This window comes from Mastigoproctus giganteus, chromosome 11, assembly GCF_048544385.1.
Source record: "Mastigoproctus giganteus isolate SK-2022 chromosome 11, ASM4854438v1, whole genome shotgun sequence".
In the NCBI taxonomy this organism is placed as follows: Eukaryota; Metazoa; Arthropoda; class Arachnida; order Uropygi; family Thelyphonidae; genus Mastigoproctus; species Mastigoproctus giganteus.
The window spans coordinates 64674099-64697696 of record NC_143585.1 but is presented as its reverse complement, the minus strand read 5'-3'; the positions used below and the strand labels follow the sequence as shown (position 1 = coordinate 64697696).

At 36.4% G+C, this 23598-nt stretch overlaps 1 protein-coding gene across 1 annotated transcript in view; it reads left to right on the top strand.

The window, feature by feature from the left end:
* Nucleotides 1–23598, top strand: part of LOC150078070 (vascular endothelial growth factor receptor 1-like) — a 341587-nt gene that overhangs the window by 90603 nt on the left and 227386 nt on the right. The window contains exons 3-4 of the mRNA XM_090385266.1: nucleotides 5694–5886; nucleotides 21332–21631. Of these exons, the coding sequence (XP_090241392.1) occupies nucleotides 5694–5886; nucleotides 21332–21631 (493 nt within the window). The remainder of the gene's footprint in view (nucleotides 1–5693; nucleotides 5887–21331; nucleotides 21632–23598) is intronic.

The following is a 23598-nucleotide window of genomic DNA, read 5'->3' as shown; positions in this document are numbered from 1 at the left end:
TTATCAGGTGATACAGAAGCATACGGTAGATACAGATTAGTTTGTAATTAAGTCACAGAGGAGGTTAGGCAAGCTAAGGTAGATTATGAGAAGTCTCTGGCAAAGAATGCAAAGAAAAACAGCAAAGACTTCTATTCTTTTATTAACAGTAGAAGGAAATGGTTGAATCACATCGGGCCACTTCATGGCTGTGGGTTAAATGTTGATGACCCTGCTCAGGTTGTGGACAAATTGAATAAGATGATGCCAGAAGTTTATCAAATTCTGATGAGGAGCTAATTTTTTATGTCCATCTTCAAAAATTTCTCCTCCACTTTCCTTTCAGTTATCACAAAGTCATTTGTGATAACTGAAAGGAAAGTGGAGGAGAAATTGTTGAAGATGGACATAAAAATGGCACCTGGGGCAGATGGAATCTATCCAGTTATATTAAGGGAGTCAGCAAAGGAGGTAAGCAAACTCATATCCATAATTATGAGAGCACCTTTGGATTCAAGGGAGGTACATATGGCTGGAGATGTGTGAATATATCCCCAATTCATAAAGGTGATATGAGTAATTACAAACCTGTCAGCTTAACTTCTTTTCCAGAGAAAATAATGAAATCACTGGTTAAAGAATTAATGCAAGACCATTTGGATAGGCATGCAATTGTACTGCAGTCACAGCATGGATTTGACAAAGGGCAGTCTTGTCTCACCAATCTGATAGGTTACTATGATGCAGTGATCAAGCAACTGGACACAAAAAGTCATTTTGACATCATATACTTGGATTTCAGGAAGGCTTTTGGCACTATTGCACATAAAAGACTGCTGTACAAACTGCAGTAATGTATCATTAAAGGCAAGTTACTGCTATAGTTAAGTGGAAGGAGACAAGAGAATGGTTATCAATGGGCATTGCTCTTTGTGAACTAATGTTATTATTGCAATTCATCAGGGTTCAGTGCTGGATCCATTGTTGTTTTCATTATTTGTCAATGATATTGATGAAGGTATATCTGGCTTAATGTCTAATAAGTGCACATAAGACATTATGCACACATTAAGATTTAATGTCTTAATGTGCACATAAGAGACTGCTGTACAAATTGGAGCAGTATGGCATTAAGGGCAAGTTGCTGCTATGGATAAAGGGATGGCTGAGTGGGAGAAGACAGAGTGGTAATCAATGGACACTACTCTTCATGGACTAATGTTATAAATATAGTCCCCCAGGGTTTCAGTGTTAGGCCCATTGTTGTTTTATATATTTATCAATGATATCGCTGAAAGTATATTAGGCTTAATGTCCAAATTTTCAGATGATGCAAAGGTTGGCAGGGTTGTTAATGATAGTAACGACAGTATGCGAGTGCAACAGGATCTAGAAAAGTTTGGCAGATGGGTTGAGAAGTGGCAACTGAAGATTAACATTGACAAATGCAAAGTACTGCATATGGATTGCAGTAACCCCAGAGAAATGTACCAACTGTGGGGTACTACACTCAGGGTGGTAGAAAATGAAAAAGACCTGAGGGTAATTGTGCAGTCAGTTATGAAGTTTTCTGAGCAGAGCAGGCAGGCTGCAAGAACAGCTCATGGAGTCTTGTCAATGATATACAGGAATTTTGCTAGCAGGGATAAGGAGGTGATTATCCTTTTGTATACTCAAGTACTCAAGGTGTGGGAGGCCACACCTTGAGTACTGCATACAGCTCCGGAGGTCTCATTTTAGGAAGGGTGTAGAGCTGCTAGAATGAGTACAGAGAAGGGCATTGAGATTGGTGAGGAGAACAAAGGATTTCTCTTACCAAAAAAAAGGCTTAAGTTCTGCAAATTGTAGCATCTGGAGATTAAGCACTGGCGAGGTGATCTGATTGAGGTATATAAGGCCTTGAATGGTTTGAGAAAGCTCACTGCTGATGGAATTCTTCCGTCTGCTGAGATTACACACCTGATTGGGCATAAACTCAAATTGAGAAAGGTTGTTGTAGAATAGATGTGTGGAAATTTGCCTTTAGCCAGTGTATGGTTGATTGCTGGAACAGACTTTCATCTGTCGTTGTGGAAGTTGATAGCTTACAATACTGCATACAGCTCTGAAGCCTCATTTTGGGAAGGATGTAGAGCTGCTAGAACGAGTACAGAGAAGGGCAATGAGATTGGTGAGGAGAACAAAGGGTTGCTCTTACCAAGAAAGGTTTAAGTTCTGCAAATTTCAGCATCTGGAGATTATCCACTGGCGAGGTGATCTGATTGAGGTGAGGCCTTGAATGGTTTGAGAAAGCTCACTGCTGATGGGATTCTTCCACCTGCTGAGATTACACACCTGAGTGGGCATAAACTCAAATTGAGAAAGGTGGTTGTAGAATAGATGTATGGAAATTTGCCTTTACCCAGTGTGTGGTTGATTGCTGGAACAGACTTCCATCTGTCGTGGAAGTTGATAGCTTAAATAAATTCAAGGAAGAACTAGAGAAACGTTTGGAACAAATGGATCGGTGAAATGGGAATTTTTTTTTTTTTTGGCTGATGCTGTATGAGGGTGCTTTCTTGCATCATATGCCTCTACTAATATTAATACTAATAAGATTGATGAAAGTTGCAAATGGTGCTCTTATCAGGAAAGGCTTCAGTTTTGCAAATTGCAGCACCTTGAGACTAGGCACCTGCAAGATCTAATTGCAGAGTTGAATAGATTAAATAAGCTCATTGCTGATAGAATTCTTCATCTTGCTCAGACTATGTGCAAATGAGGTGGCATAAATTCATATTGAGGAAGGATGGCTGCAGGTGTGTAGAAATTAAAACAAATGAAAATTAAACAAATTCATGCTGTGATTCTCTTATATCTCCATTCCTATCAGGATGAATTGATATTTATGAATTGAAATTGAACATTACATCATCTAGTTATTATAGTAAAAGTATAATATGTACTATGTAGATGCTGAATATGTATATAAACATAACAGTATACAGTGGGCCAAAATAACTTATAAAGACTAAGATAGCTTGTGTAGGTCTACAATGACAGAGAAGAAAAATGCATGGGATGCATATAAATTATAAGATGGGCTTGGATGAATCGCTTGTTGGTCCAGTGGTACCAAACTTCTGCACCATAGAGGACAGTTGGAATGAAGATGGTGGAATATGTAAGCTGAAGGGATCTACCTTTCAAACCCCCCAGTCTTTCCTAGTGACACGTGCAAGCATGGCCGTAAACTGCCTTGTCTTGTCTCTGATTGCCTCAGGTGAAGGATAAAGGACCAGTGGTCATTGAGGGTGACACCAAGAAATTTCACAGAATGGTGGTTGGTGAGCAACTGCTCGCTGATCCTTATAGTTGGAGGGCGACGGATATTAAGATTGCCCTTTAGCATGAAGATGTTGCACTTTTTGATGGAGATGGTAAGCTTGTGAATTGTTGTCCAGGCAGCCAGATCAGACAAAACAATGTTGGACTGAGTTTCCAATGCTGAGCGTGATGGACCCTTGATGAGGAGAATGAGATCATCTGCATAGGAAAGGGTAGAAGTGTGTTGGAACCACTTCATTAACCAAGAATACAAATTCTTCATTCATCAAGAACCATATTCCAGGCTGCAGGTCCCAGAATGGATCCTAGAGGACATCCTCTTGTAATTTCCTTGGTAATACAGTGGTATTTTGTTTTTATAGTGATCTTTCTGTGCTCAAAGTGGTTGGTAAGACACCTGTACAAGCCAATTCATCAAGAACCATATTCCAGGCTGCAGGTCCCAGGATGGATCCTAGAGGACATCCTCTTGTAATTTCCTTGGTAATACAGTGGTATTTTGTTTTTATAGTGATCTTTCTGTGCTCAAAGTGGTTGGTAAGACACCTGTACAAGCCAATTGAGCACTTTAATTCTCTAGTGCACTTGAGAACACTAGGCCACCACATGCTATCAAACGCACTATGGAAATCAACAAAAATACCAACCACATAAGTAGATTGTGATGACCCAACAATGTGTGAAATGTTTAAAAGAGCATCCATGGTAGAGCAACCTGGCTTGCACCCATATCGATTTGGAGCATTCATCTGTTTCCTGTCATAGAAGAATCGTAGCCTAGTAAGCAGGAGCCACTCAAAAACTTTGCTTAAGATGGGAAATAGGGCAATTGGACGGTAGGATTTGGAAAGCTGTGAAGGATTTGTGCTGTTATGACAAGCCTAGTAGCTTCTGTGATTATTTCCTTGATTGCTTCCAATTTAGAATATGCTGTGGGTAACATCATCAGTTGGTCCTGCCATATAGAATTTAAAAATTGTGTGAGACCACTGTATTCACTTTTATGAAAGCAAAAGCCCTTCCGTTTATCTTTGATGGTAATTGCATCTTTAAGTGAATCTCACATCAATACACTGCGATCACTGCTACCTAGTGGTTCTTTTTTCTCCAGATTCTTAATGCATGAAGAACCACTGCTGATGATCAGATCAGGAATATTGCTCTCTCTTGTTGCCTCTCTGATATCCCGCTGTAGATAATAGTCATCCAGTAAATCAACAAAAGCGTTGCTATTGTGTGAGTGACCAATCCACAAGTTCTAGTCAATATCTGGAAAGTGAAAATTCCCCATTATAAGACATTCTGATATACTGGCCCACTCTATTTCTTTATATAGTTGTTCATTGACTCATCAGAGTCATTAGACCTATAATATACTGCTACTGTCATTTTTGTTTTCTCAGTGTTTGTGTCACACCAAACTGACTCAACGTTGCACTGGCCACCCATGTTAATGTTGCACTGCCTTAGATTTTATGTGCTTCTTAACTAAAAGCATAACCCCCTTCTGTCCTGTATGTCCTTTTTGTATTCTTGGGGCCCTCCCTGGCAAGCTCAAATGCAGACCAGGGTTTGCCTCGCCAGAGACCTTTCTATTCCTTACTACACCCAGCCTGCCTCCCCAGGGCAGAGAATGGGCAATGTGGGGGTCCCACTAGGGACCCTGTTGCTAAATGACCAGAGGAACAACAGACCAACACTAAAACTCACACTATCTTGGGTCTTTACAGAGTTTGTACTGTGACACAGAGTATACAAATGTGGAGTTGGGGAGGACCCCCCCCAGTGCCACTTGACAATCAACACTATACACTATGTCCTTTTTGTATACATTGTATTCTCCATATTCAAATTCTACATCCCATATATCTGTCATGTCTCCAGTGTCTCCACAACATCTGCATTTGAGGACTTTTCTAGCACTTCAATTTCATCAAATTTATTTACTATGCTCTTAGCATTGGTATAGATGCAAGTATACATGCACATGTTCTTGATCTTAATTACCCTAACACAGCCCATGTATTTTCTTGTTTCACGATGACCCATATCAGATCTTGAAATCCCCAGTGCCTTGCTTTCCTGGCTGCCATACGTTTCAGTAGAAGTGGTGCAAGTATCAATTTCACCTCTGCCTGCCCTGCAGCTATTGTTAATCTGTTAGTCTGTGTACCTTCCCAAGCTAGCAATTTTCCAACCTGCCTAATACTGCCTCATAGCATCAGTAAATATTCTTGCACCCTGTTGTTTAACTGTATTCCATCTCCTGTAGAAGCGGTCTCTCACATTAACAAGTCAATATCTGAATATCCAAAGCAGTATCAATTTGAATATGAACATAGCTTATTATTCTCAATAAAAATAATGTTTTTTTTGTTATTTTTCAGAAAAATTCTACAGTCGGAAGAATAAATGTTACTTACTCTACTGATCCTTCTAAAGGAATGCACAAATATCAGAGCAAACTGGAACTCAGAGATGCACATTACTTTGATACAGGAACATATTCTTGTTACTATAATGGAACTACCTCTATTCTGTCATATGAAAATGTATCATCTGTATATATTTTTGTAAATGGTAAGGAAATTAATCAAATATATTTGTTAATTAATATTTATTAATATTGTGTATTGACCTAAAGTTCCATGAGTTAAATGACATTTAAAAGGAATGGTAAAATTGCCTCAATTTTGGAATGTGCCTCTCAGACTGTTTATGTGTTAATAAGTCGTGTGGAAGGAGAGTAATTAAAAACTACTAAAATATTGAATGGGGGAAAGTGTATGTTTCTCAGTACTCGTCATATTTCCATTAAACATAACTGCTGAACCAATAGCCCATACAATAGGCTTTCGTTGCTGTCGTCATTTGGTTCATATGATAGGAGAGGGGGGGAATTGTTTATATACATTTCTAATTTCCATGATGCAACTCCATTATATGTGTCAGAAATTTTATGTTCATAAATTCCATATTAGTGGAAGGTTTGTAGGGAGTATGGTATTTAAAATTAAATATTGCGTGTTTTGTTAAACAAAACATGCAGTATTTAATTTTGTTTTTTGTTAAAAAAAAATTAATATTTAATTTTAAATGCCAAACTTTCATTTGGCATTTAAAATGACAAATCTTTCATTAATATGGAATTTATGCAAGATAAAATTTCCGACATGTGTAATGGAGTTGCATAATGGGAATTAGAAATGTATATAAAAAATTCCCCATCTTCTCTATCATATAAACTAAGTGACAATTTCAACGAAAGTCCGTTTTTCGGGCTCTTGGATCGGATCAGCAGTTAATTTTAATGGAAAAGTGTACTTTCCATCATGCAATATTTTAGTAGTTTTTAATCACTTTATTTCTTTCCACATGATTTGTTATTAACATATAAACAGTTTGAAAGGTAAGTTCCTAAATTGAGGTAATTTTACCATTCCTTTTAATGTCAAATATATTTGTTATATTAATATAATTCAGAAGTATTTTTGTTCATGTAATGTTGTTATGTTAGTCATAAATTTATTAAATAATTTTAATTGCATGCAGAATGATTATACCAAGTTATTTGTATGCAGAAACAAAAAGAAAATTTACTTCCCTGTATCTGGCAATCCATTATCTGGCACTAGCCATTACTTGGCTATTTTTAGGAAAATATATAAATTTGGCAAACCGACTGAAATTGGCAAGTTTAATTCTCAGATTGGCCATTTGCCCAAGTTATGCATCACAGCTGAAAGATTTCACCTCAGTGTGATAAATGAACATGAGAGGTATTAGAACCTATATTATCTAGTACTGTGCATGGATTGAGAAGACAGAAGATACTTGTTGACATTAGACTTGATTTCTATAGATTGTAATTTTCAGGATATACATGTGAAGGAAGATTGTTCTAGAAAACATAAGTTGAAGGGATAAATGTGGAAGAATAAAAGTTGGGGAGGGGGGAGAAGTATCTATAGAATAGGCATGCAGCAGAAACTGAATATCTGTGAGTGAAGAGATAAGAGACAAGTCATTAAATAATCTGACTGATGTCTTTTGAAATGAGTGTAGAACCCTGAGAGAGGTTTTGGGGCACACCATTCCAGATGTGGGAACAATATTCCATGGTAGGGTGGATTTGAAATTTGTACAGAGTGAGCAGTTCTTTAGAAGAAAAGTAATGTGAGAGCAAAAGAAAACTCAATGTTTTAGATACAAAGGAAACAATATTTTTGATGTGTGTATGTCAAGAGAGATAAGAAGTGAGGGTAATCCCCAATAGAGATATGTGACCTTGTGTGGAAATCTCAGTATCATTGCATATAAACATAGGAGCAGTAGAATAATTTTTGCAAAAAATAAGACGGCTGAGTTTTAGAAGAATTGAAATTAACTGAGTTATCTTTACCCCACTGTAGAATTATCTAGAGATCAGCATTTAAGGAATAGATGGTGGATGTTTTAGAAGTTGAAGCTGTTTGTGCAGTGCAAGGTTTCTCAAACTGCAAGGCAGAATGCAATGTGCTATCATTAGCAAAACTATGGATAGGATTTGCAATCAGTGGAAGAAGGACATTAATATACAAGAGGAAAAGAGTGGGAGAAAGAACTGGATACCCAGTTACAAAAAACAGTCAGCGACCCATAAATGGAGCTTGTTTAGAAGACCTTTATGCTAAACATAATCAAAACTCTTAGAACAGTCAAGAGTAACTACTTGGGTTTCATCAAACTTTTCCATTGAATTTGTCTATAGATGGGTAACATAAGCCAATACATACCAGTGGACTGACACTAACGAAATCCATTTTGGGGACCATTGATCACTTGGAAGGTTTGGAGATAGTTTAAGAGTTTGCAGTTAATGGGTTTCTCTTATTACTTTGGAAAGAGTGGAGATAAGTGCATTAGGATGATAATTGGATGGGAGGTATTTGTTACCCTCTTAGGAAATGGTAAGATATAAGCAAATTTCTGAGCAGAAGGGAAAACAATGTTGAAATAAGAAAGTGTAAAAAGGTGACACAGAACAAGAGAAAGCTTAGGGGCAGGTTTTGAGACCAAGTGGAGAAATACCATCATGACCTGGAGCTTTCTTGGCATCAAGATTGTTCAAAATTCTTCTGACATCCTTTTGATGGAAGACTGCAGGAGGCATTAAGTGGAAGATTTTTAGAGTGTTCTGGAAATGGTAGGAGGTGGGTTACCAAGATTGTCAATACAAGAACTAGAAGAAGAGTAGAATGCCAGTAAGATGACTTTAGCTTTAGCTGAGGAGGCAATAGAACTGTCAGGTTTAAATGGAGGTATGAGCATAGATGGGTAAAAGTTGTGGCTATTAGCTTTGGTGATAGACCAGAATGCTTGACTGTCATTTGGACAAGAAGCAAGTTTTCTACTTTTAGTATGTACAAAATCTAGTTTGGACTGATTAATAACTAGTTTACAATTGTTATGAGCTTTAATATAGGCAAAAAATGAACTTGGAGATTTGGATTCAAGCCAATTGCAATATGTAACATTCTTATCTTGAACAACCTTAGCACAGTCATTGGAAAATCAAGGCTTATACAGGGTTATTCAAAATGAAGTCCAGGGTTTGAAATGTTTGAAACCCTGGGCTTCATTTTGAATAACCCTGTATAAAGGATGAGGTTTTAAGGTGGAGTATGGAATAAAGGATTTCATCCTTACAAGAACAGTTTCACTGACACAATCTGAGTAAACATTGTCATCAGAAGATTTTAAACAGTAATCCAACCAAGGAAAAGAAGAATAGATGTCTTGCTGATCATTCCATTTCACATTCTTGTAATACCAAATGGAGAAGAGACCATCACCAAGTTATGATCTGAGGTGCCTAGAGGACCATGGACCACTCACCTTGACTGTGTGCTTTTAAGGCTTGTTCCAGGGCTGTGCTGAGCCATTTTAGTACCTGAGGCAAGAATGAAAAATTTCACCCTACTGTTAATGATGGCAATGTTGGCAATTATTTAATCTTTCTTTTGGCACCCCTTTCAGCTTTTAATCTGAGGCAAGAGCCTCGTTCGCCTCACCCTCGGCAAAGCTTCTGGCTTGTTCATGGGAAAAGACCAAGAGTATTTTGCATACAGTTAGGATTGTTTTTATTCTGGTAAGTAAATGAATAATCTGTGTGAGATCGTTAGTAATTGCAAAAGCTTTATCATCTTGACCAACTGCATCTCTTTGGCCAGAAAAGTGAAGCCAGCTGGAGTTGTTGTGAATATTAAAATTGTGAAAGAAAATTACCAGGGAAAATTAATTAAGGAGAAAGTAGAGTTTGAGAGAAAGGAAGTCAAAGAGTTCCAAGTGATTAGTGGAGTTAGGAGAACAATAGAGACAACAGATGAGTTTGACAGAATGGAGTAGAGAGATTTTAATCCAGAGGAGATTTCAAATTACAAATTCTTTGACATGGAATATCAAAGTGAACATATGCTCAAGTACCAACTTTGAACTGAAAGGAATCATACAGCAAGCAATTAGACAACCTGGATAAGCAGTGGTTGAGCCAACCAATTTGTGAACAAGATCATCTGGCCAACCCCTCTAATAATTTATCTAGTTCCTCCTTAAATTTATTCAAACTACCCACTTCCACAGCATGATGGAAGTTTGTTCCAACAATCACTTACCCACTGTTTTAAAACAAATTTCCATACATCTCTCTCTCACAACCATTCTCACCCACTTTGGGTGATGATAGATGGCTTTTTGTCCTGTAACTTCTCTGCTAATGATTTTTGTCTCATCAGGTTCTACTCTTTCTCCTACTCCTTTCCTCATATACAATCTTCTTCCATTGACTAGAAATCCTATTCATAGTTTTGTCCATTAAAGCACGCTATATTCCAGCTTCCAGTTTGAGAAACCTTGCCCTGCACAAACATCTGTAACTTCTTGAATATCTACCATCAATTTCTTAAATACCAATATGGATTCCATACTGCAGGCAGTTCTCCAATAGGATGAACAAACTTTGCTTTAATCCTTCTAAAACTCAGTCCAGCCTTATTTCTTGCAAAAAAAAAAATTACTGCTCCTATACTCATTTTTGATGACACCATGGGCACCGGCAGCATGGTGCAAGGTGGTGTAAGTGCACCATCTTTGGATTTCGAAGTAATACACAATTTTTAATATTTTCATTAATTTATTGAAACATTAAAACAATACAAATTCTACGAAAATATACTCTTCTGAATGCACTCATAGTCTGCGCAGTACTTTCTCCCACCGATCATGAAACGTTGGCTCAGCTGTACATGTAAATTAGTCAAACTTGACTTAAGATATTGCATGTATTCGAAAATTTGATGAACAAAAAATTTATTCCCACATGCCCCACCTTGCAAAATATCTTGCCGGCACCCATGGATTTAAATGATTTTTTGATAACTGAGAGGAAGGTGGAAGAGAAGTTGTTGTAGCTGAAATTAAATAAAGTGCTTAGGGCTGCTTGAATCTATCCAATTATATTAAAAGAAGAAACAAATTCAGCTATAATTATGAGAGTATGTTTGGATTGGAAATGTGCAAACTGTCTCTCAGGTTCACAAAGGGAGGGGACTCAAAGGTCAAAGTGAGTAATTATTGATCTATATACTTGACATCTGTTTCAGGAAAGATAATGGAGTCACCAGTTACAGGAGTAAATTAGGATCACCTTGATGGGAATTCAGTTAAAAGGCAATTGCAGCATGGATTTATTAAGTTGAAACCTTGTCTGATCATTCTGATTAGCTACTATGACCTAGTAACAAAGAAACTGGATGCAAAAAACAATTTTGACATCATATATTTAGATTTCAGTAAAGCTTTTGATACTGTTCTGTATGAAGTAGCAGTTGAGGTTTAATATTGATAAATTATGCTGCTGTACAAATTGGAGAGGTATGGCATTAAGGGTAAGTTGCTACAATGGATAAAGGGATGGTTGAGTGGGAGATGACAGAGAGTGGTAATCAATGGACACTGCTCATCATGGATTAATGTTATTAGTGGAGTCCCTCAGGGTTCAGTATTGGGTCCATTATTGTTTTCTGTATTTATAAATAATATTGATGATGGTATATCAAGCTTAATGTCCAAGTTTGCAGATGATACAAAGGTTGGCAGGGTTGTCAAGGACACTACTGACACTATACTGCTGCAATAGGATCTGGATAAGTTGGGCAAATGGGCTGAGAAGTGGCAACTGAAGTTTAACATTGACAAATGCAAAGTACTGCATATGGGTAGCAATAACCCAAGAGAAACGTACCAACTGTGTAGTACATTTCCCTGAGTGTAGTACCACACAGTACTACGCTCACGGAAGTGTAAAGTGAAAAAGACCTGGGGTAATTGTGCAGTCAAATATGAAGTCCGCTGAGCAGTGGAGATGGGCTGCCAGGGCAGGTCATGGAGTCTTGTCAATGATATATAGGAATTTTGCTAGCAGGGACAGTGAGGTGATTATTCCATTGTACAAGGCAATGGTCAGGCCACACCTAGAGTACTGTGTACAGGTCTGGATACCTCATTTTAGGAAGGATGTAGGGTTGCTAGAACGAGTACAAAGAAGGGCAACAAGATTGGTGAGGGGAACAAATGGGTGCTCTTACCAAGAAAGGCTTAAGTTCTGCAAATTGCAACACATGGAGAGTAGGCACCTGCGAGGTGATCTAATTGAGGTGTACAAGGCCTTGAATGGGTTGAGCAAGCCAAATGCTGATGGGATTCTTCCTGTTGCTCAGATTAAGAACCTGAGGGGGCATAGATTCAAATTGAGGAAAGACAGTTGTAGAATGTATGTGTGGAAGTTTGCCTTTAGCCAGTGTGTGGTTAATTGGTGGAACAGACTTCCATCTTTTGTTGTGGAAGTTGATAGCCTAAATAAATTTAAGGCTGAGCTGGACAGGCATTTGGAACGAATGGAGGGATGAAATGGGAGGTTTAATTTTTTTGGTTTTTTTTTTTGTCTGATGCTGCATAAACTTGCTTTCTTGCATTGTATGTCTCTACTAATACTAAATGCATAGTACTGTATTTAGGTAGCAGTAATCCCAGAATAATGTACCATTAGGTTGCCACACTCAAGGTAGTAGAGAATGTAAAAGACCCAGGGATAATTGTACAGCCTGATATGAGTTGCCATAGTAGTGCAGAGACGCTGCCGGGACAGCTCATGAGGCTCTGTTAATGATACACAGTAATTTTGCCAGCAGAAATGAGGAGGTAATTATCCCATTGTATAAAGGGAAAGTTAGGGTTACATTTTGAGTACTACATACAGATTTGGAAGCCTCATTTTAGGAAGGATATGGATCTATTGGATTGAGTGATAAGAAAAGTAACAAGATTAGTCAAGGGCACAAATGGTTACTTTTACCTAGAAAGATTTGAGTTCTGTGAATTGCATCTGTAAACTAGTCACTTGTGAGGAGACTTGATTGGAGTATTTAAGGTTTAAATTGATTAAGTAAACTAAGTGCTGATGGCTTTTAGTTTACTTGAGCTATAGGGGATACCAGTTTAAATTGGAAAAAGAATTTGCAGAAAAAAATGTGCAAAACATTGCTTTCAGCCAGAGAACAACTGATTGTTGAAACAGACTTTCATCTGGTGCTGTGGAAGCAGGTAGTTTAAATAAAATTTTAGGAAGGATTAGTTGAATTATTAGAGGGGATGGAAAGATAACATAGATAGTTTACTAATATGTAGGTTGGGATAAGTGGTATTGTCCAAGTGAGTGCAGGGAAACAAAGATTATGATATTGGAACATGAATTGCTCTGCTGTAGCCATATGCAACAGTAATAGAAGTGAAAAAAATAGTAAAGTTAAGTAATAATTAAAAATGTTAATCTAAAATAATTAACAGAATAATAAGCATGTAAAATGTAATTTTCAAATGTAAAAATGCTAAAAAAAAATAATTGCAACAGTTAAAGTAAGAGTTAACTTACAAAGAAAAGCTATTTGGATCCCTAATTATATTTTCTTAGAAAGATATCATTGATTACTTGCAAGGGTATCTTTTTATTGTTAATAAATACATTTAGCTCTAGGTTAAGGACATTAAAATCTTTAATTAAATTTAAGGAATGTGATGATCAGTTTTCTCAATTGTTTAAATATTAAGGTCAGTAGTTTTAATTGATTAGATCTCTAAGGGATTTGCCATATCTCAGGATAATCAGTTGTAAAGTTGAAAAACATAGTTAAGTTATTAGGTGTGATAGAAAAATTAAGTTCAGATTACTTGAAGGCATTTGATCATGAAGGATTTTGACCTAATTGGTTTAAAGTTTGATTTTAAAAAGTTCACTTCACTTCAAAAGCCAATTTGAATTTATTTTTTAAATAATAACATTGTGATGGAAAAAACAGCAATTTATTTGCTAAATAACAACTTATTGGTGTAAACAAAATTTTGTTGAAAAATGTTCCCGGGCCATTATGGGCAAGAAGAATGGAAGCAATCTGAGATCTTAGAGAGAGATGGATAATAGAAAAAGGAGTTGTTTTGGAAGTAATTTTGAAGTGGTTAGATTTAGAAGGATTAATTGAAAGTTTGAACCTTTTTAAATAGTATGAAATTGTTATAATGGTTTGCAGAGAAAAAGATGTTGCAAAAATTTTCATGTCATCTGCATGTAGTAAGGTTCAAAAAGCATAACAGATAATGTGCCTTTTTGGGGAATAGTAACTTAACCAGCAATAACTTCAGTCAAAGGTTTGGTATCTTTATTGATGACACTTGTCACCATTAAAGATACCAAACCTTTGATTGAGCAAAAGAAATTCCCCCTAATGCAAAAATCATTAATGATGATTTTTCATAGACAACATCAAATGTGAGGTTGAAATCAATGTAAATAATATTATCCTGTATTTTAGAGTTAAGGATATTGAGTATTAGAAAGTTAGTCATAAGAAGCATGATGACTATGGGACTTTATAACCAAAAGAAGCTTTATGGTTATGGGAGATAAAAAATTGTTTAGATATGATGGGAAGAAGAGGAAGAATATACCATTCAAGTAATATAAGGAATGAAGATGAGGTAGAGCAGATATCCTTCAAAGACAGGAAAGCAGAAAAGTTTTCTGAGGACACATCTAACTTGAAAAAATAAATTAAGAAATGAATAATTTGGGTACTAGCAGTTCTTAAGATGAAAAACAGTAAGACTGGAAGTGCTCTTGAGAGATGATGACTTAATTGCTTTTTAACAAAACCTTCAAAAAGGGAAATTGAGTTAAGGGTAGAAATTAGAAAGGAATTTTCTTGAAAGCAGATTGGCACAGAGAATCAAAGTTAAATTGTGTAATATGCTCAAACCAGCTTTCAAAGTCAACATTAGATGGAGTAAAGTTGTTATGATTAGAGTAAATTCTGGAATTTGTTTTAATTTTATGTGAAATGGTGGTTCTCTGTGAACTAGTTTGAAATGGCAGCTCTCTATAAACTCATAAGGTTTTGAAGCCACAAATTTTTCAGTAGATAACAACCAGTAGCAAAGAAAAGATAAGCATTATCAAGTAGACATAAAGATTAGTACTTAGCTCCTGGTTAAGAGAATTTAAGTTAAAAAATCTTACTCAGGAATTTTTTTTTTTTTGTAAATACATTAGAGTTAAAAATAAGTCACGGGGAATGATCATGAACAGAGCTGAAGTAAATGGGTGAGTGTGTTGTTACCTCTGGTTAGAGAGAAAATAATTGATCTTAAGCATAAGATATCATTTGAGCATAAACAAAGATAATTAGACAATCACACAGTCGGAATTCACCATGTTCAGTCACTGCCAATGACAATCAAGATTTGTTTACAATTTCAATAAAAGACTACTTTAAAAATTCAGGACAATTTTAATAGAGGGATAAGGAATATAGATTGCATTATGTACAGTTCAGCATGATAATACTTAACTCTCTAGTGAACAGCTTCAAAATTAGCCGATGGACAGAAAGTTTTGAAACAATTTAAAGCCAATTTTTCACAAGTATTATTGTACCACCATCACCTGTTTCTTAGATTTTGAGCAGGAAACTGAACTGTATTGATTTAACTTACTAACAGTGACCTGACCTTGGTTAGAGGCAATTAAAGTTTCTGTGATAGTTAGGAGAGCACTACCCTTGCATTTGCAGTTCTTGCATTTCATAAGAGCATCTTAATTTCAAACAGTTTGTTGATGATGGGAATGTTAACAAACCATGATCTTCTAGGTCTGTCTGGTCTTTTTAGCAAAAATTGCATTGATTATTGGCGCCTGCGTAGCCAGGTGGGCAGGAGCGTAGCACACGCTTCTTGATTAAACTGGGATTCGAGCCCGTGACCACCAAATACGGAGGATGCGGAAAGGTCAGGGAATGACCACCGCATATCCCCGGAGCAATTAGCATTAGCATTAGCATTAGTAGAGGCATATGATGCAAGAAAGCAAGCTTATTCAGCATCAGCCAAAAAAAAAAAAAAAAAAACCACTCCCATTTCACCCCTCCGTTCGTTCGAAATACCTGTCCAGTTGAGCTTTAAATTTGTTTAGGCTATCAACTTCAACAACAAGTGATGGAAGTCGGTTCCACCAACCAACCACCCGCTGGCCAAAGGCAAATTTCCGCACATCTATCCGACATCCGTCCTTCCTCAATTTGAATTTATGCCCTCTGAGGTGATTATTCTGAGCAAGATGAAGAATCCCATTGGCATTGAGCATGCTCAAACCATTCAAAGCCTTATACACCTCTATCAGATCACCTCGCCGGTGCCTAGTCTCCAGACTCTGTAATTTGAAAAACTTAAGCCTTTCTTCGTAAGAGCAACCCTTTGTTCCATTTACTAATCTTGTTGCCCTTCTCTGTACCCGTTCCAGCAGCTCTACATCCTTCTTGAAATGAGGCCTCCAGACCTGTATACAGTACTCAAGATGTGGCCTAACCATTGCCTTATACAAGGGAATAATCACCTCCTTATCCCTGCTAGAAAAATTCCTGTATATCATTGACAAGACACCATGAGCTACTCTTGCAGCTCGTCTGCACTGCTCAGAGAACTTCATATCTGCCTGCACAATTACCCCCAGGTCCTCTTCATTCTCCACCACTGTCAGTGTAGTACCGCAGAGTTGATACGTTGCTCTGGGGTTACTGTATCCCATATGTAGTACTTTACATTTGTCAATGTTAAACTTCATTTGCCACCTCTCAGCCCATCTGTTCAACCTTTCCAGATCCTGTTGCAGCAGCATAGCGTCAGTAGTGTCCTTAACGACCCTGCCAACCTTTGTATCATCTGCAAACTTGGACATTAAACTTGATATCCCATCATCAATATCATTCATAAACACCGAAAACAACAACGGAGCCAACACTGAACCTTGAGGAACTCCACTAATAACATTAGTCCACGTTGAGCTGTGTCCATTGATTACCACTCTCTGTCTTCTGCCACTCAACCATCCCCTTATCCATAGCAGCAATTTGCCTCCAATGCCACACTGCTACAATTTGTGCAGCAGTCTTCCATGTGCAACAGTATCGAAAGCCTTTCTAAGATCTAAATATATAATGTCAAAGTTATTCCCTGCATCCAGTTCTTTTGTGACTACATCATAGTATCCAATCAAATTGGTCAGGCAAGACCTGCCCTTAACAAAACCATGCTGCGTCTGAGCTATAACGGAATTCTTGTCTAGATGATCCTGCAGTGCTTCTTTAACCAGTGCCTCCATTAATTTACCTGGAACAGAAGTTAAACTAACAGGTCTATAATTACTTGTGTCAGCCTTTGATCCTCCTTTGTGAATTGGGGTTACATTTGCACATCTCCAGTCTATGGGTACCTCCCCTGAGTCCAAAGAAGCTCTCATAATTATGGCTAGGGGTTTGCATACTTCCTTTGCTGCCTCCTTTAATATAACTGGATAGATCCCATCCACCCCAGGTGCCTTTTTTATGTTTATCCTCAACAATCTCTCCTCCACTTTCCTCTCAGTTATTACAAAATCATCCAGCTCACTGCCAATGTTTACTTTACCTACATCATTCTCCTTCCTGAATAACTCCTCATGCGTGAATGTAGATGCAAAATACTCGTTTAGATTGTTAGCCACCTGAGCAGGATCCTCAACAATATGACCTTAGTTGCTAATGCTCCTAAAATAATAACATAACATAGCATTGATTATTAATGTGATTAGGCTTATTAAACTAGTTAATATCATGGTACATTTGCAGTTAGGAGATTGCAATATAAGCTGTCCTAGAAGCATGTCTGCCAGGACAGCTCACGAGATTTTGTCAATGATATACAGGAATTTTGACAGCTGGGATAAGGAGGTGATTATCCCATTGTATAAGGTAATGGTTAAACTATATAAATAAATAAATAAATAAATAAATTTTCTGTTTATACTCCGGCACGACAACCAAGTCAGTAGAGTTTACAATAAATCGTCAATACAAATATTTATCGTATTTTAGTAGTCACGGGCTTGAACCCCGGTGCACTCAAGGAACGCGTGCTATGCACTCTCGCTCCTGACCACTGGGCTACGTCAGGCCTCATATCTTGAGTACTGCATACAATTATGGAACCTCATTTTAGGAAGGATGTGGATCTGTTGGAACAGGTTCAGAGAAAAGAAACAGGATTAATGAGAGAACAAAAGGGAACTTTCACAAAGAAAGGTTCTGCAAATTGTGTCTGGAGACTAGGCTCCTGAGAGGAGCTATGACTAAGGTGTTAATGCTTTGAATGGACTGAATAAGCTCAATGCTGATGCCATCTCTCTCTCTCTCTCTCCCTCTCCTCTTGCTGAGACAACACACATGAGGGTGGCATAAATTCAAATTGAGGAAGAATGGTTACAGGATAGATGTGTGGAATTTTTCAGTCAGCAGGTAGTTGATAGTTGGAACAAACTTCCATATGGTGTTGTGGGTAGTTTTAATAAATTTAAGAGGAACTAGAAATTATAAGAGGGGTTTGAAAAGGTACAAGTTGTCCTCTTGCTGAGACAACACACATGAGGGTGGCATAAATTCAAATTGAGGAAGAATGGTTACAGGATAGATGTGTGGAATTTTTCAGTCAGCAGGTAGTTGATAGTTGGAACAAACTTCCATATGGTGTTGTGGGTAGTTTTAATAAATTTAAGAGGAACTAGAAATTATAAGAGGGGTTTGAAAAGGTACAAGTAATTTGAGGTGGTATGCTATAAAACCAGGAATTGAAAATGGACCAAAACACTCTTCAGAACATTGGTATCCATTCCCCAATTCTGAGAAGCCTGGAAAATTGACATGTGACTTATTATTTACAAAGTTATTTAGTTTTTGAAAGGATTTTCTGTTCCCAGCTTTTTTACCATGTAACCTTTTTAACAATGTCAAACGAAATTCTTAAAAATACAAGGTTAACCAAAAAGTTTTTCTTGTAGGCAAGACTTTCATTATTATTGCAACATAACATTATTGAGTATTTCAGTGGAAAAATTTATTGCTTCTGTAAATTTGAGTATGACTTTAACTGAAGGTTTCTGGATTACTAGCAAAAAAGATTTTGATTAGGCTTAGTTTACCAGTTGAAATCTTTCTCAATTAATTTTTGAAACTGCACATGATCAAAAATCATAAAACTAACATGCATACTTTAACTGTAAATAAGAAAAAAAGATAAGCTATATACAAAACAAGGTTGGTTGTAAGAAATATGAGGATAAAGACAGCTTAACAAATAGATATTTATTTACAGTATACCCAGTATAAAATAAAATATAAGTACAATTCAGTAGCTTTCGGAACTCGTGTCCCTTTATCAACTGACAAATTTGAATACATTACAAGCAAAGTGTGGCACGTTACTCATTCGTCATTGTTGTAGCATGGACGTGTGCTGCCTTGCGCCAGTGATCATCCATCAATAAAACGGTTGTCTCCAGGATTGGATGTATACGCATGCCTTACATAAAGACATGCTGTAACACTGGGCATAACGTTTCATAAAAATGAGTTTTTTTGGAAGGAGGATGATGCTATATAAGCTTGCTTATATAGCATCATCTTCCATTTTTGTTTGATGCTATATAAGCTTGCTTATATAGCATCAAACAAAAAAGAAAAACACTACCCACTTTATCTGTCCATACTTTCTAATAATTTGTCTAATTCTTCCCAAAATTTATTCAAACCAGCTATCTCCACAACACCAGATGGAATTTTGTACCAAGAATTGACCACTGAAAGCAAATTTTCACTCATCTGTCCTACAACCACCCTTTTTTCGATTTAAATTTATGTTTCTTTATGTGTTTTGTCTGAGCAGAAGTTAGGATGCCATCCGCACTTAATTTACTCAATTCATTTATGGCCTTAAATGCTTTGATCAGGTTTCCTCACAGCTTCCTAGTTTCTAGATGATGCAAATTTCAGAACTGAAGTCTTTTATGGTAAGAGTACCCTTTTGTGTCCTTGACTAATCTTGTTGCTCTGCCATTCTCTGCATTACAAATAACATTATGCACTATGCCCTTCTCTGCAGCTGTTTCAACAAATTCACAGCCTTCCTAAAATGAGGCTTCCACACCTGTATGCAGTACTGAAGATGCAGCCTAACTATTGCTTTATACAATGGGATAAACACCTTATCCCTGCTGGCAGAATTCCTTTATATCATTGACAGAACCCTATTAGATGTTCTGGCAGCCTGACTACTGCTCAGAAACAAAGGCAGCTATAACATGGTAGCACTGCCTGAAAGTTTAAAAATGAAAATACAACACATTTTAGTATAAAATGATGCAAGGGAGCAAGTTTATTATAGCATCAGCCAGAAAACAAAAAAAAAAAGTGAATTGAATATTTAGTTAATCAACAACAAACTCTTTAAAAAAGCAGCTATTTTACAATGTGCAGTGCTTTAAGCAGGAATTTTTATATTCTGTGTATATGCCATATTTTGTTCAGATTTCTGTTTCAACAATTTTAAAAAAATTTAGAGTAGCTTGACAAAATTTTCCAAATATAAAATTTCTTGAAAATTTTTTCATTAGAGTAGAGTTGATATATACAGATGGATGGATGGACAGACATGCTGGAGACACTTTGCACATTTGTGAACCCACCTAAAATTGCATCTCTTTAGTATATATAGGAACGTGTGTTAATTTCAAAAACAGATTAAGGACAGTTGCAACAAATATTAAAATGCTTTATGGGCAGGAACTCATATTTTACATTTCAGCATAAAAATTAAAAATTTAACTATTTATACTTTCATTATGAGAAATGGGATTGGGTGTAGTATACTCTTTTCACCTTCCTAGAACTGGCTCTAGTTATTGTTATCTATCAGAAATTTTTATGTTTTATTTCTTATGGAGTTATATATGATCAGAAGACTTTCTTGCTAAAATTTTCTAGTTTTAATCTGAAATGATCTTAGCAGTAAGTCTTAAATGACCAGTATAATTGGGTGTAGTATATTCCTTTCACCTTCCTAGAACTGGCTCTAGTTATTGTTATCTATCAGAAATTTTTATGTTTTATTTCTTATGGAGTTATATATGATCAGAAGACTTTCTTGCTAAAATTTTCTAGTTTTAATCTGAAATGATCTTAGCAGTAAGTCTTAAATGACCAGTATAAGATCAATAAATGATCTTAACATTAGGAACTGTTTTATAAGTTGTATATTGTGGTCTTAATATAATGTTCATCCTATCTTTTTGATGAATAATATTAATTTATTTTAGAATGATATGGAACAACTTCTCTAAGTTATTTTGATGTGATATGTTCCATGTAAATTTCATTTGTATTATTAAACAAAAATATAAGTAAAGTTCATTTGTATTATCATTCTGCATATTCTGAACTTTAAAAACTAGCATTGAAAGTTGTTTCTTAAGTCATCCTTGTTCTGGTTCAAATCTGTAGTAAAGTAAAACAGAAGTTTTAGCCAACTTGGTTTAGAAGTAACAGATTGATTTGCATTTTATCATTTTGTTTTTCAGATCCAGTTAATTTATTTATTGGCCATCCTAACCATGGAAAATATGGTGTTATTGTAGTACATCAATCAAAAAAAACACTCATTCCTTGCCGACCAACATCATCACATTTAAATGTAACACTATGGAAATTACCTGAGGGAAAAGACCCAGAATTTATTCCTGCTAATGAGGAAGTCATATTCGATCCTAAAGAAGGCTTTACTATTCGTTTTCCTAATATTTATTTTACTGGAAGCTTCCAGTGTAAAGGAACACTAGATGATTTTGAAGAAGATTATAACTTCATTCTTCATTATTTGCGTAAGCAATATTTATAGATTTTATTTACATTTTATATAAATCAAATAAATATTTATTGATTTAAATGTCAAGCTATTACATTAAAGCAGAGGTTCTCTAAATTTTTATACCTTGTGTCCCCCTTAAATTATTTCCCAAATTTCATGTACTCCCATCTTCCAGAACATGCAAATAAACAGATTTTACATTAAATTTAGCTATTAGTTTACATACTTTTATAAATTAATCTATATATCAATACATTTAATCTCAAAGTTGAAATAAAATACACTGGGTGCTTGGATTAGTCAGATGGTGTGTCCATATTTTATTTAAAAAAGTGCTCTATAAAAACAACAAGCAAAGAACCCAAGAGTGTGCACCATCCTTTGGGAGCCCCTGCATTAAGGTGAATTAGAAGAAAAATCTGTTTTTAAGAACTTAAAAGTGGATTTTTTTTGATAACTTTTACTAGTATTGGAACTTTAATTGGTGTGTAATTCTTTATTATAAATTATGGTGTGGGATATTTTTAAAAGTATGCAATTGTATTATAATTAGTAGTATGTTGAATATATTGTGTTTTTTTGTTTTGTTTTTGTAATTTTTATTTTAATAATGGTTAATACAGGAGTGAGTCAGAATGCTACAGCACAGGTTTGAGTGACTCAAACTGGAATGGTTGTGGACAGTTTTTTAATTAGTGAATTCATTGAATGTATTGCCTGTGTCATGTACTTTGTATTTCAAGGTCATTCTGATGGATAATCCTAATTCATTTGATGATTCTTGTTTATATCCCAAGATGTATGGTGTGTAAAGTGAAATTAAAACTTTATGCCCTAGAGTGAAAGGAAATCAGGAACTTGCTGCCAAAAATCGAAGCATCCAGTGGTAAAGATAGGTGGTCTTTAACCATATGGGTTTGTTAAGGGAAAGTCTAGTCTGACCAATTTGATTGGATACTATGACGTGGTCACAAAGGAACTGGATTCAAAAAATAATTCTGACATCATATACGGATTTCAGGAAAGCTTTTGATACTGTTAAAAAACAACTTGGAAATATGGCATTAAAGGCAAGTTGCTACAATGGATAAAAGGATGGTTGAGTGGGAGAAAACAGAGAGTGGTAATCAATGGACACTGCTCTTCGTGGGCTAATGTAGGGTTGAATTTGAAAGTGTCTGCAATTCTGCCTAGACACGATAGGAGGGAGTATATGATGAGAGCCTTGTTGATCAATTCAGCCCTGGAAAGATTGTGCAAGTCTCAAGGGGTAGAATTTTTTTTCAGCCAGGTCTGTACTTGTTAACAGGAGAGACTGCTTCTACAGGAATGGGATACACTTAAACAGAAAGGGTGCAAGAATATTTGCTGATGCTATCGAGGCAGTGTTAGGTGGGTAGGAAAACTGCTAGCGTGGGGGATACACAGATTAAAGGTTAACAGTGGCCGCAGGCAGAGGCAAAAGTGATTCTTGCACTGCTTCTATTAGAATGGACAGCAGATTGAAAAGCAAGGTAATGGAGATTTCCAGGATTGGCAGGAGTCATAGTGGAACAAGTAAATACATGGGCTGTGTTAGAGTGGCTAGGAGCAGCAACAGGTGCATGTATACTTGCATGTACACCAATGCTAGGAGTATAGTTAATAAATTTGATGAGCTTGAAGTGCTAGTGAAGACATCAAAGGCAGATATTGTTGGGATATCAGAGATGTGGTGTCACACAGATATAGGCAGTGCAGAGTTGGAATTTGGGGATATTGTTGGGATATCAGAGACGTGGTGTCACACAGATATAAGGAATGCAGAACTGGAATTTGGGGACTACAATGTGTAAAGAAAGGATAGACAGGATAGGAAGGGAGGAGGGGTTATGCTATTAGTTAAGAAACACATAAGATCTAAGGAAGTGAAGCCAGTCGACATCGCTGGACAGTGCAGTGTCGAGTCAGTTTGGTGTGACATAAGCATTGGAAGATCAA